This window comes from Siphateles boraxobius, unplaced genomic scaffold (genome assembly GCF_051911475.1).
Source record: "Siphateles boraxobius isolate OS27281-9 unplaced genomic scaffold, OSU_SipBor_1 59, whole genome shotgun sequence".
NCBI classification, from domain to species: domain Eukaryota; kingdom Metazoa; phylum Chordata; class Actinopteri; order Cypriniformes; family Leuciscidae; genus Siphateles; species Siphateles boraxobius.
This window is the reverse complement of record NW_027509185.1, coordinates 550,001-563,598: the sequence shown is the minus strand read 5'-3', so window position 1 is coordinate 563,598 and position 13,598 is coordinate 550,001. Positions and strand designations below refer to the sequence as shown.

Sequence of the window (13,598 nt, the reverse complement as noted above, 5' to 3'; positions counted from 1 at the left end):
CCTGCGAGTATGATGAATAAACCAAATGCGATAAAGTAGATTAAAAAAAAAAAAAAAATATATATATATATATATATATATATATATATATATATATATATATATATATATATATATATATATATTAGTGCTGTGCGTTAAACGCGTTATTAACGGCGTTAACGCAAACACATTTTAACGGCGTCAATTTTTTATCGCGAGATTAACGCTCTTTTTGGCCTAGCAAACTTTGTATTTTTTTCACATGCTGTTGCAACAACTAGTAACGTTAGAAAAACTACAACATCACACCGGATAGCTAGACCGGAAACAAAACAACAGGCACGCCGCACGTACTTATTTGGGCTTGCGCGCCGGCCAAAGAGTAGTAGGCTAACGTTACGTTTTGAGTGGATGGCGCGAGCGCGAGACGCCGATCTAGAGACGTGCACTCTCAACGCAATAGAGTGCGGCGCGGGACTAGATTTGATGGCCGAGTGCGAGGGCGGGCTCGAGTGGTAATGCTGAGTACTCACTCTGTGTGCGGATACGGGAGAATAAAACGATTCGCGGGACTCCCCCAAACTAGAAATAACTATGAGTAAAACATAAAAACTAATAAATTTTTATTCATATGTTGCAGAAAAGCAACAAGAACAACTAAAACAAAATAGAAACGATTTACAGGCCAGAGTTTCTTTTTATAACATGTTTGCAGCGTTGAGGGATGTAGCCAATCACAGACATATGTGTTGATTTCTTGAACGCAATGGCCAATCAGAAGCATTTAAAATAGACTCCCCTCACCGCTCAAAACAGACTTTTTGTTCAGTGCTGAATTCTGTAAGCTGGCAAATCCTCAAATTATAACAAACAAACTGTATATTATGAAAGATGCATTGTGCAGTCAGGTTCATTGATAATAACAGATGTGTGAGATTGCGATGAACTGATGTCAGCTTTTTAGGAATTATTAAGGGAGCGCACTTTGCGTGCATTGAGTCATGCCAAACCATGCACTCAGTAGCCTGCTTGCTTTTATGTTATAACCGTGGTTTGTGTGTTAATGCTTTAATAACAAATAATTTATAAGGAGCATTTATGCTGATGTGTATGGTGGCGACACGTAGGCGAAAGTATTTGGAGGTAGCCTACAAAAAAAGAGTCTATTTGCGGGCGGGAGCGGGCGGGAGCGGGACAAAAATGTTGCGGGCGGGAGAAAGTAACATAGAAAGTAGTTGAGAACGTCAGTTATAACGATCCACGTATTAAAAAAATGGACAGGTTTAAATCGGGCTCGGGCTCTTAATTACAGTTTATGTGTCGGGCCGGGCTCGGACACAATGCGCACGGGCTCGGGTCGGGCTTGATTTTTTGGGCCCGATCTAAGCTCTACAATGGATGACTTCAGACAGAAGCACATGGATACCACAGCTAAGAACAAACTTACTGCTGATCCACTTTTCCATGTTGATAAGAGCATTAAAATTAGAAAAAATAATGAGACAAATAGAAATCAAGGGAAATTTAGAATGGATAAAAATGTGCGATTAATCGCGAGTTAACTATGGCATTAATGCGATTAATCGCGATTAAATATTTTAATCGTTTGACAGCACTAATATATATATATACACACCGTACACACTCACCTCAGGGATTATTATGAACACCATACTAATACTGTGTTTGACCCCCTTTCGCCTTCAGAACTGCCTTAATTCTACGTGGCATTGATTCAACAAGGTGCTGAAAGCATTCTTTAGAAATGTTGGCCCATATTGATAAGATAGTATCTTGCAGTTGATGGAGATTTGTGGGATGCACATCCAGGGCACGAAGCTCCCGTTCCACCACATCCCAAAGATGCTCTATTGGGTTGAGATCTGGTGACTGTGGGGGGCCATTTTAGTACAGTGAACTCATTTTCATGCTCAAGAAACCAATTTGAAATGATTCAAGATTGTGACACGGTGCATTATCCTGCTGGAAGTAGCCATCAGAGGATGGGTACATGGTGGCCATAAAGGGATGGACATGGTCAGAAACAATGCTCAGGTAGGCCGTGGCATTTAAACGATGCCCAATTGGCACTAAGGGGCCTAAAGTGTGCCAAGAAAACATCCCCCACACCATTACACCATCACCAGCAGCCTGCACAGTGGTAACAAGGCATGATGGATCCATGTTCTTATTCTGTTTACGCCAAATTCTGACTGTACCATCTTAATGTCTCAACAGAAATCGAGACTCATCAGACCAGGCAACATTTTTCCAGTCTTCAACTGTCCAATTTTGGTGAGCTCTTGCAAATTGTAGCCTCTTTTTCCTATTTGTAGTGGAGATGAGTGGTACCCGGTGGGGTCTTCTGCTGTTGTAGCCCATCCGCCTCAAGGTTGTGCGTGTTGTGGCTTCACAAATGCTTTGCTGAATACCTTGGTTGTAACGAGTGGTTATTTCAGTCAAAGTTGCTCTTCTATCAACTTGAATCAGTCGGCCCATTCTCCTCTGACCTCTAGCATCAACAAGGCATTTTCACCCACAGGACTGCCGCATACTGGATGTTTTTCCCTTTTCACACCATTCTTTGTAAACCATAGAAATGGTTGTGCGTGAAAATCCCAGTAACTGAGCAGATTGTGAAATACTCAGACCGGCCCGTCTGGCACCAACAACCATGCCACGCTCAAAATTGCTTAAATAACCTTTCTTTCCCATTCTGCCATTCAGTTTGGAGTTCAGGAGATTGTTTTGACCAGGACCACACCCCTAGATGAATTGAAGCAACTGCCATGTGATTGGTTGATTGGATAATTGCATTAATGAGAAATTGAACAGGTGTTCCTAATAATCCTTTAGGTGAGTGTGTATATATATATATATATATATAAAGTAAAACGGTAATAAAATAACTGTTTTCTATCTGAATATATTTTAAAATGTAATTAACAGTGTTTGGTAAAGTTACTTTTAAAAGTAATGTTACAATATTGCGTTACTCTCTAAAAAGTAAATAGTAAAGTAAACTAATAGTGTTACTTAAAAGAAAGTTCAACACTCCCTTCAGCGTAAAAAAAAAAAAAAAATAAACACAAATGTGACGTTTATCTGAAGTCATTCTGCTTATTCCTATGGTTGGATTGAATAATCGAAGGTCTGCATCAAAGACATAGTTAATAAAGTGAGATTAAATACAAAGTATATTTGTGTAATTCAACATTTTGTTATTGCATGTTTTATTCATATTCTGAGTTTCCAATTCACTGTTTTTATTCATTTTGAGGAATACTGAATGTGTTGTTGTGCCAGTGAGATGAGTAAATGCTCTCATTTAGTCTAGATCTACAGTAATCATCATGTTCACACACAGTTCACACACACAACGCCTCTGTACTTACTCCTGATTTCACTCAACATGAGGACAGGAGAGCTGTCAGTCAATACATGGGAAACAAAGTAACCTGAGTTACTTATTTGAAAAAGTTATTTTGTACTTTAAACATAATGTGTTACTTTATTAGTTACTTGAAAAAGTAATCTGATTACTTGTACGGGTAACCCCAACATTGGTAATTTATTCCTGTGATCAAAGCTGAATTTTTTAGCATCATTACACCAGTCTTCAGTGTCACATGATCCTTCAGAAATCAGTCTAATATGATGATTTGATGATCAACAAACATTTCTGATCATTATCAATGTTGAAAACAGTTGTTAAGCTGTTTAATATTTGTGTGGAAACTGTGATACATTTTTTTTCTGGATTCTTTGAAATAGAAAGTTCAAAAGTTCATATTGCAATCAAATGTCTTCACTGTCACTTTTTATCGGTTTAATGCATCCTTAACATAGTGGATAGTTCCTGCTGATTTCTGTCCCAGTGTAATGATGTGAAATCAACCGACTCTCAGACTCCAAGATTAAAAACATCCGTGAAAAATCTGTTTCTCAACCATCTGTGTGCTAACACATGATTCACATCCGGGCTTCAACACAGCGTCATGCGCTGATTTGACCTCCGTATGAAAAGAGTAGCAGAAAGCATCACAAAAAGCCAATTGGTAGTGTTAATATATGTATATATGTTATTATAAATGTATGACATGGTATGCATAGTTTTTTTTCAGCGTTTAACATTGTGTTAAAACTCTAAAACTGATTGTACCTACAGTAGATGTGCACAGGACTAGACTTTTTCCTTTTTCGATTTCCACATAATGATACACTGAGTGAACTGAGTAATCACTGCCGGTGCACTGGAAGGTCAGCAAAAGGAGCGTCACAATGAATTAAAAAATTTAATATTTATATCATGTTAATACTACACATATGATAGTCCAGCGGCAGAAATGATCTATCTGATACTCCAACATAGTAGGTCATGCAGTGTTTAGATCCAACCCCAATCAAACATACCTGAATCAATATCTCCAGGATCACTCGAAAGCACACAGTTTTATCAGGGTTAGAGCTCGACTCTGCAGGACAGTAGAAGCACAAAATCTGAAATTGTGACAACTCTAGACAGCAACAAATGTGTTCAAAGTTTAAATAGGAAACAGATACTTTTATTTCAAATGATTGATTGCACTGGCCCACTGAAAGTATGATGCATTCGTTGGCTTATCCTCACCTGACCTGTTATTACGCTGTGACTGATCGCTCTCGAGCTGTAGTGATGACGTCTAATATCAGGCACTAACAGCCTACGCTAAACAGTCAAACCTTAACCCCCGCTCAATACCGAGAGGGAGAAACCCCAGCAAACATCTAAAGTTCGTTCGCACCGGATGAGTTGCTGGCATGATTACGATTAAAGACTTTCCCAGTCCAATGCTTTGTCTTTTATTAATCCCTGAGCTTGCTTTCTAACCTTTAATTAAAGTTACAATGTCATTTTAAAGCAACATCATCAGGGTATATTAGAGGCTGTAGCGTGTGGCCAGACTCACGTACGATCCCCTTCCTTCCCTGCCAACTACTGCAGCGACAGATAATTACTGCACCTGATTTTAATGATACACACACAGGAGAGCGGCAGAGATGCGCGGTCCAAATGCCACCAGCTGTTCTGCAGTTGCATTGAATTAATTGGCTACTGATGAGGAAGGGAATGAAAAAAGGCCCGCTCTCTCTCTCTCTTTCTCTCTCTCTCTCTCTCTCTCAACTCAAAAAGAAATGCAGACTACCTATGATAATTAATATAGCTAATGAAGCAAGCACTGCCGAAATGGCACTTGGTAATTAATGCGGGAATAGATTGCGTATTCGGTTCTGACGCGTCTGAATTGACTGGACTCTGGATCAGGTGACGTTTGCCAAGGCATTGTAAATACCCTCGCCGGCTCGGTGCACTTAAGGTTGAACCATAGACTGTAAAAAAATATGGACGTAGTGTGTGTGATGTCACCCGTAGCGTTTCTGGGGAGTATTTTTGAAGCCCAAAGTGGGCGGAGCCGGCCGTCGCCATCTTGGCAGCGCGTCACTCCCGGATAAACGAAAATGGGCAGCGAGGCGGATTAGCTGAGGTGACGTGACGCAGACAAACGGCTAGTAGTGACAACAGGGGCAATACACCTGACACTCAAGTGGCCACGCCCTTAATTATGCAGAACTTTAAAGCTTAATATCATTTAAATGGATGAGTAATAAAAAAATTCACCCTCCACACAGTTGTCATGAAGGGCAAAATTAGCTATATAGACCAAAACCACTTTTTGCACCAAGGTGTAAACACATTCTTTTCTGCTGTAAAGATGGGCGTTTTAACACGGGGATCAATGGGATTGACTCTCTTGTGTAGCCTGTCTCTGGCATCACTAGCCAGTAGATGAATTGCAGTTTAAGTCTCTTCTGTGCTGGATTCAAGAGAGAGACTGGAAGCTTGGCGCTTGGATTGAACACGGAAAACTGAGTTGGGTTTTCTCTTCTCTTCATTTACATGTTCAGGCATCTGTAATTACTCCTAAAGGTATTAAACAGGAACGGGGTTGATATATTATCCTACACGCTCCTGAGACCGCTCTCCGCTCACCTTCTCTCGGATCGTCTCCGCCGTGAGCAGATGGGGCTTGTGCAATGCCAAGCGGAGGCATGGCCTGCCCTGTTTGCAGGGCATCCTGGGTAATTTCCCCCCACCTGCTACCAGGGCAGCACTGCCTGAGAGATTAAGGCCAGAAACATACTTTACTTAAGTATGCAATCACAAAATGAAAATGCTTGGTAACACTTTATTCTTGGTGTCATTGTTACATGCAGTTACTATAGTAAAAACTATAAATCATGCATAATTGCATGCAACTAACCATAATTTATAGTAAAAACTATAAATTATGCATAATTACATGCAACTAACCCTAAACCAAACCCTAACCCTATAGTAGGTACATGTAGTTACTTAATATTACTCAGTATTTAAATGTATAATTACAATGTGACAAAGACACCTTAAAATAAAGTGTTACCAAATGCTTTGCCAAGCGAGATCTCGTCGGCCATACTTTACACCTGTCCTAACCAGGCACAATACGATTTTCAATATATTTCAGGCCTAACTGCTGTGGATCGAACAAGACGGGAGCGTTCAGGTGACCGAATGTGAGCGCAGGAAACCTGCACTGACGTTTGCACTTTTTCCACCATATTAAGACCGTTCTTTGACAGGTGATGACCATCTGCTGCTTCTCCATCCTGCAATGAATGTGGCACAAACCAGCGTTGTTTACAAAGCCGGCAAAGACAGAACGATGCTCTTCTCTGAGCCCCGTTTGCACAGGTGACTAATATATGACCCCTCACAGCATTCGGCAGCATAAACAGGCTTGAGGAATGGTTTCGATCATCTCTGTACTCTCCGCTACCTTGCAAAGACCTACCAATGCCTGCAAATGAACCAGCTTTCAGACAACCCAATCTCACCAGACAACCATCCCGCTCATAATATGCATGAGACCTGTCAGTCAAGCTGCTTAACAATGCCGTCGCATAATGAACTGCACGGCTGCAGCGGCGCATCCCAGTTACGAAACGGCACTTCTGTCAGACTCTCTGCTATAATACACTCATTTTGGAGGCAATCATAGTCAATACAAGTCAGCGCTGGGTTACAAAATGAGCCACACACACACACACACACACACACACACACACACACACACACACACACACACACACACACACACACACACACACACACACACACACACACACACACACACACACACACACACACACACACACACAACGAGACGTATCAGCCAAGGTGTGAAATCCAAGCATTTGAATTTATGTACAAAAAAAGTGATAACACTTTAGTTTACAGTGCCTTTGTTACATATGTTACATGTACTTACCATAGTAATAACGGTAAATATGCATAATTACATACAACTAACCCTCAACCAAATCCTAATTCTACCCTAACCCTATAGTAATTACATGTAGTTCCTTAATATTACTCAGTACTTAAATATATCATTACACTGTAACAATAATACCTTAAAAAAGTGTAACCCTTTATTTTAAAGTGTCAGTGTTACACTGTAATTATTTCATGTAAGTACTGAGTAATATCAAACAACTACATGTACTTACTATAGGGTTAGGGTAAAATTAGGATTTGGTTGAGGGTTAGTTGCATGCAATTATGCATAATTTATAGTTAGTACTACATGTAGCGTGTAACAATGGAAGTGGTTCTGGCAAAAGCGTACACACATTCACTCCCACATCCGCTTCTCTGTCCCTCTGACAACAGCTAATTGATATGAAGTGGCTGCATATGGCAGACGAGACGCAGATCTGCACATTTCACAAGGTGTCATTAAAGCATAACGGCCAAGACGCGTGTGTAACAAAAGCAGCCATCGGTTTCTGAATGCCTCTTTATCACTCATCTTAAAGAAGACAGCGCTACATACAGTGGGGATCTTTTTTTATATATGAGTTCTCTGCGTTCTGTGGTAATAATGGGACGAGATGAATCTGTGTTATTTCACACTCAGGGCTAGTTCATTTTCCACTTCACATTTCATAAAAAAAAAAAAAAAAACACAGAACACTCATTAGGAATAACACTCATCAGTTATAGTCAAACAATATATATATATTTATAAAACAATGAAGAAAGAACATGTCCATTTAGCAGAGCTGGCAGTCCAGAGGTTTTACTCATTTTCAAAGAAAGAAAAGGAATTCAGTGAGATTAGATCTGTTATTGAATCCCGAGCAAAATTTAACAACTGGAATTGCAGCTTTGCGAATAAAATCTCAGGATTGAGATTGACTCTTTTGACTTGGGCCAGTAAGCAACCAGCTTACTGTGTTTCCCAACCCCAACAATATACACAGGCATGTTCATTAGTCAGGCAACAAATCCTGAATCCCTAAATACTGTGCTATCTAAAGGCAGGCAACAATGACAAAAAAAAGTGTCTTTGTGTGATTCTAGTTAGTATAACAAAATAAAAAGACAATTTCAGGGCATTAAGTACTTAATTAATAGCTTACAAATTTTAGCATGTAAAAAGCCTTTTAGTATACTTGTAAAAACGTCCACCTTCAGGTCGTGGTTCACACGTCTTATAAAAATCATTAAAGATTTCAAAGCATAAAGTAAATGTAAGAATAGCTTTTATATTGTTAGAAAATATTTCAAGATAAACATTTACTGGACTTACTCGATTATCCATACATCTTTTTTTTAGATATTGAAAAATCATGTTAAAATTTAAGTATCAAATCCATCAGGCTTTTAAGGAAGGTTTATTTTTCATCTCTCAATCATCATTGAGCAAAACTAAGCATTTAATATCATCTCTCTAAGACATTATTGGGCCATATAGAGTGACTGAAAACTGATATTTAAAAGCATTTTATGCCAGTTGACTGTTATACTGTGATATGATCTTATTGATTTACATAAGCGATCAGAATTTCATATGACTTTTTTTGGTGACAGAAATATCAGCAACTGCACCAAATTGCATATTTTGCTCAGTTTGTGCCTAATAAATATATAAAAATAGTAAATAGGTTGGGCCTGAATAAAGTTTTTCCTCCATATTCCCACTATATCATACTACATGAGCCATAAAGTCCTGATGTACCAAATATGATACTAAAAACAAATTTGGATTTTTTTTTTTAAATGATTTTTAGAATTGATTTACATAAGCGATCATAATTTCATATAACATTTTGGCAATATAAATATCAGGAAATGAACCAAATCGCATATTTTGCTCATTTTGGGCTTCTGAATAAAACTAAAGTGTGTTTTTTCACTATGTCACTCTTATATGAGCCATAAAATCCTGATGTAAATTAAATGCGATACTAAAAACACATACTGTGCGGAAAGAAGGTTAAAAAAACGTTCCATTTCAACTGCTCCATTTGCTGACTAATATGTCATATGTCCAGCTTTACAGGGTTTAGAGCACAGAAACATGCCATCAATGTTAATTTCATGTTGTCTCTAATACAAATAAACTAAATATAAACACATTTTATGGCTGTTATGATCCATAAGTGCTAAATCGAAGTCTGACGACGGAGCAAACTGATGGTCAGTGTGAATCTGCCTTGGTTCGGGATGAGGTACTCACGGTGGTATCCTGATTTCTTCTGCAGGAGTGTCACGGGACAGTCTTTATGAGCCAGCAAGAGCTGTTTCAGCTGGGCCACCTCACTACGCAGAAGAGTCACCTCGTTCTGGACAGAGAGAAACAAGCATGTGACCTATCAAGATGAGCAGATTATAGTAAGGAATCAACAGAAAAAGATCATTAGCTCGTCTTCATCTAAGCTTTTTTGGGACACAATTATAGCTGCTTAATGGCAGAGTCCCAGGAGAGAGAAACACAGAGAGAGCTCTCCCCTCCGTCAGCGAAACACTGGTGAGATTTACTCTCGTCTGCCGTTAGGACTCCCATGGGGCTGTGCTGTTCTGCATGCGCTAAACACAGGCTGTTTAACAGCCAAGGTGACTTTAAGCAGGATTTACAGCGAGCTGAACGCGTGCGAAAGAAGGGCACAAGAGCGCAGATTTAAACACTTTCTCTGTTCCTCGGCAACACGGCCGACGTTTAATGCAGCGGTCTAAAAGCGCGCCAGTTTATTTCATTCCATCTGTTTTATCTTGGCAGTGCTGGCATGGTGTGCAGAGAAGCAGATTTAAACACAGCTGCTCCAACACTGTGGCAATGTTCACTACGAGCTGACATCTTCCATTACGACCACAAAGTAGGCCTCTCTCTCTCTTTTCTCACAGTTTCCCACATCACATCAAAATGCACAAAAGACTACAATATCCCGTCATTTAGTATGGGCATCCACTTGACCAAAGCTAGCTATTATTATTACTTACCTGAAAATAACTCACGCAACACCATTCTCAGCGCTGATGCTGAAATAAGATGGGCACATTGATGGAGGACCGGTGTGGGTGTTCAATTGCCATGTTGATATTAACAGACGGTGTGGCCAATGGCTGAGAGACGGTGGATGGATATTAACTGTAATAAAAAGTAAACTGCCTAGCGGTCTGGAATGATTGGCCAATTCTGTGGTCAAATATATTATAAAGACGCTATAGCTTACATTTAACGGTGTTTCAGGCAAATTATTTCCGTCATAGCTGGGCTAATTTCATGTCAATCTGTACATTTTTCCTTCCATATAATAAGTGTTTTTAATGTTTTAATGTAAAAGTGTAAGTGATGTTGTACGTAGATTTATTTATTGTTGAGTAGATGTATAAGCAGGATAATGCATATCACAAAATAAAACTTGACAGGGAAATCACAACCCTTATTGTCTAAAAACATAAAAATTTGCATTAAAAGAAAGGAAATTGATACTTGATAGTAAAGACATTTTTCTATAAAGTTTTCAATTAAAAAAATTCATTCATGACCTGCAGACTGTTTTTCAACACTGATAATAATCATGAGTATTTCTTTATCATCAAATCCTAATATTAGAATGATTTCTGAAGGATCATGTGACACTGAAGACTGGAGTAATGATGCTGAAAATTCACAGGAATAAATTACATTTTAACATATATTCACATAGAAAGAGTTATTTTAAATTGTAATAATATGCCATTATATTACAGTTTTTACTGTATTTTTGAGTAAATAAATCCAGCCTTGGTGAGCATAAGAGACTTAGTCATAAAGCTAAGATTTAATTGTATTAAATATCTGAAAAAATGCAGACTCTGGTACAGACATCTTTTAAACGGCCAGGAAGATTCCCAAACACTGGTCAATGAATGAACCTGTCATAGGCCAATATTATGGTCTCTAGCTATCAGAAAAACAAAGAAAGCATCAATTTAACATGTTTTGCAAGTTGTTATTGTTAATATTTTGCCACCAGGAATTTTACCAGTGAACTTTCAATGACACGGACTTCTAAAGTGACATATGGCTTCAGGTACGGTCGTCCCACTCTGCTTTTAAACCAAAAACATCAAATGAAATGTATAAAATCTGACGAATCTCAATTGTCCCTTCTGCTGTTTCCAGTAAGATCAGGCCCGTTCAGGCCATTAAAGTGTTTAATGCTTTCGCAGAGCGGCTGCATCCATAAAGACAGCACAAGGGGGATGTTTGGCTCGAGTGTTACCGTGCGCTGGTCTGAAACCCTGACACCTCGTTAAAAAGCCAGTTAAGGATGATGTTAACGTAATTGAGCATCATTAGAGCTCTACGCTCCGATCAGCTGGGCCAACGGGACAATTACACCAGCCCATCAGCGCTGATAAATGTACTCGTATTAAACACCTTCTCTCCGATGAAACATATTGTCACGCTCGTTTCCAGAGTCCCGAACATTCTGTTGCACACCCAACACCCTTCTTCAGCTTTCCATCTGTTTCATGTTAGTTTATTCGTTCATATAACCCACAAATTAATCGCCCTTCCCCCACCCCTTCGCCAACGCATTGCGCTTTGTTTAAATGGACAAATAAAAGAGACAGCGTGCAAATAAACAGTGGCACATCTCATTAAATTGTCTGGAACGTGCCGACGCCGAGCCACATTCTCCGTTATCAGCAGAGACAACGGTTACGTGAACTGTTTCGAACTTGTCAGTGGTGGATCCTAATTGCCTGCTACAAAACGGGGGTTGAGAAAGAGACGGCTTTCCCTGAGAGAGTTGCAGGGCAGCTCACAAACGCTCCGACAGAACAGACGACACGCTTGTGTGCCGATGACATCTGGAGGAAACGTCTTTATTGACAGGGCCATATCGATGCAGGAGACTCGAACAATCACGTCGTGGCTGTCATGCAAACACACTTCTTAATTTACATTAATGACTTCATCACCATCTTTGTCTGGCTCTCAAACGCATCCATTAATACACTCAAAGAGAGTCTGGCGTGTGTGTACCTGTAGCTGTCCGTTCACGCTGTTCAAGTCTTCTGCTTTTTTCTCCAGACTCTGCACCCAGACTTTCCTCTTTTGCCTGCAGCGAGAAGCAGCGGCTCGGTTTCTTTCCAGAAACTTGCGTCTTTTCTCGTCGGGGTCTTCGCTGGTGGTTCTCCGCCGTCGCCCACCGGTACTGGGTGTGTGTTGGGCTGGGGGGGCGGGAGACACCTAAACAGGCCAACAATCAAACATACAAACACTTTTTAGTATTTTTAATCATATGTTCAATCAAAACTTGCACCTGCCAAGGGTTGACGAAAAAAGAAAACATACATTAATATTTATGGTTGCACTTTATTTTTCCGTACGTGCACTTATCTAAAAAAGCACTGATGATATAAGGTAAGTACATGGGTTACGGTTAGGTTTAGGTTCAGGGTTAGTACCTAGTTATTTCCCAGTTATTGCGATTACTATAATAAGTACAAGAGGAACAGGACTGTAAAATAAAGTGCTACCATAATTATTACAGTTTATAAAATGTACAGTGCATTTGATTAGATGCTTGTAAAATATTAATAACTTTTTTTTTAATATTATTGCTGTTTGACAAAGGAATTATTAATAACACTTTAAAATAAGGTACAATTTCGTAATCGTAGTTAAAGTGTTAGGTATCATGTAACTGACAATGAACAACAATTTCTTCATTAATGAGTAAAAAATTAACATTTATTCATAAAACTACTAAGGTTTGGAGTCATTAAGATGTTGTTATAAGAAAGTAATACTTTTATTCAGCAAGGATGCATTAAATTGGTCAAAACTGGCAGTAAATCCGTTTACATTGTTACAAAAAAAATCCGAAAGTATCAGTTTTCACACAAAAAAAGCAGCACATCTGTTTTCAACATTGCCAATAAAAAATGTTTTTTTTGAGCAGCAAATCAGCATATTAGAATGATTTCTGAAGGATCATGCGGCAGTGAAAACTGAAGTAATTAATTATAAATGTTTCACAATATTACTATAATAACTGTAAGTATAACTGTCTCAGTAAGCATAAAATACTTTTTTTTAAAACACCCAAAAAAAATTTCTCATTATAATTGTATGTAGCCAATATGACAGACAGACTTGAGCTGCACATGTCGCACTGAACTGTATTTTCCTTTTTGAAGTCATTCCTATCATATTTCAAGCAATTCAAAACCATCATGGCAAACAGTGCGC

At 39.0% G+C, this 13,598-nt stretch overlaps 1 protein-coding gene across 2 annotated transcripts in view; it reads right to left on the bottom strand.

Annotated features, from left to right (window-relative positions):
• The window catches only part of atf2 (activating transcription factor 2), a 34,605-nt gene that overhangs the window by 2,845 nt on the left and 18,162 nt on the right, over nucleotides 1-13,598 (bottom strand). For both annotated transcript variants that reach the window (XM_077206961.1, XM_077206960.1), the window contains 2 exons: nucleotides 12,387-12,593; nucleotides 9,588-9,693 (listed from right to left, as the gene is read on the bottom strand). In XM_077206961.1, the coding sequence (XP_077063076.1) occupies nucleotides 9,588-9,693; nucleotides 12,387-12,593 (313 nt within the window). The remainder of the gene's footprint in view (nucleotides 1-9,587; nucleotides 9,694-12,386; nucleotides 12,594-13,598) is intronic.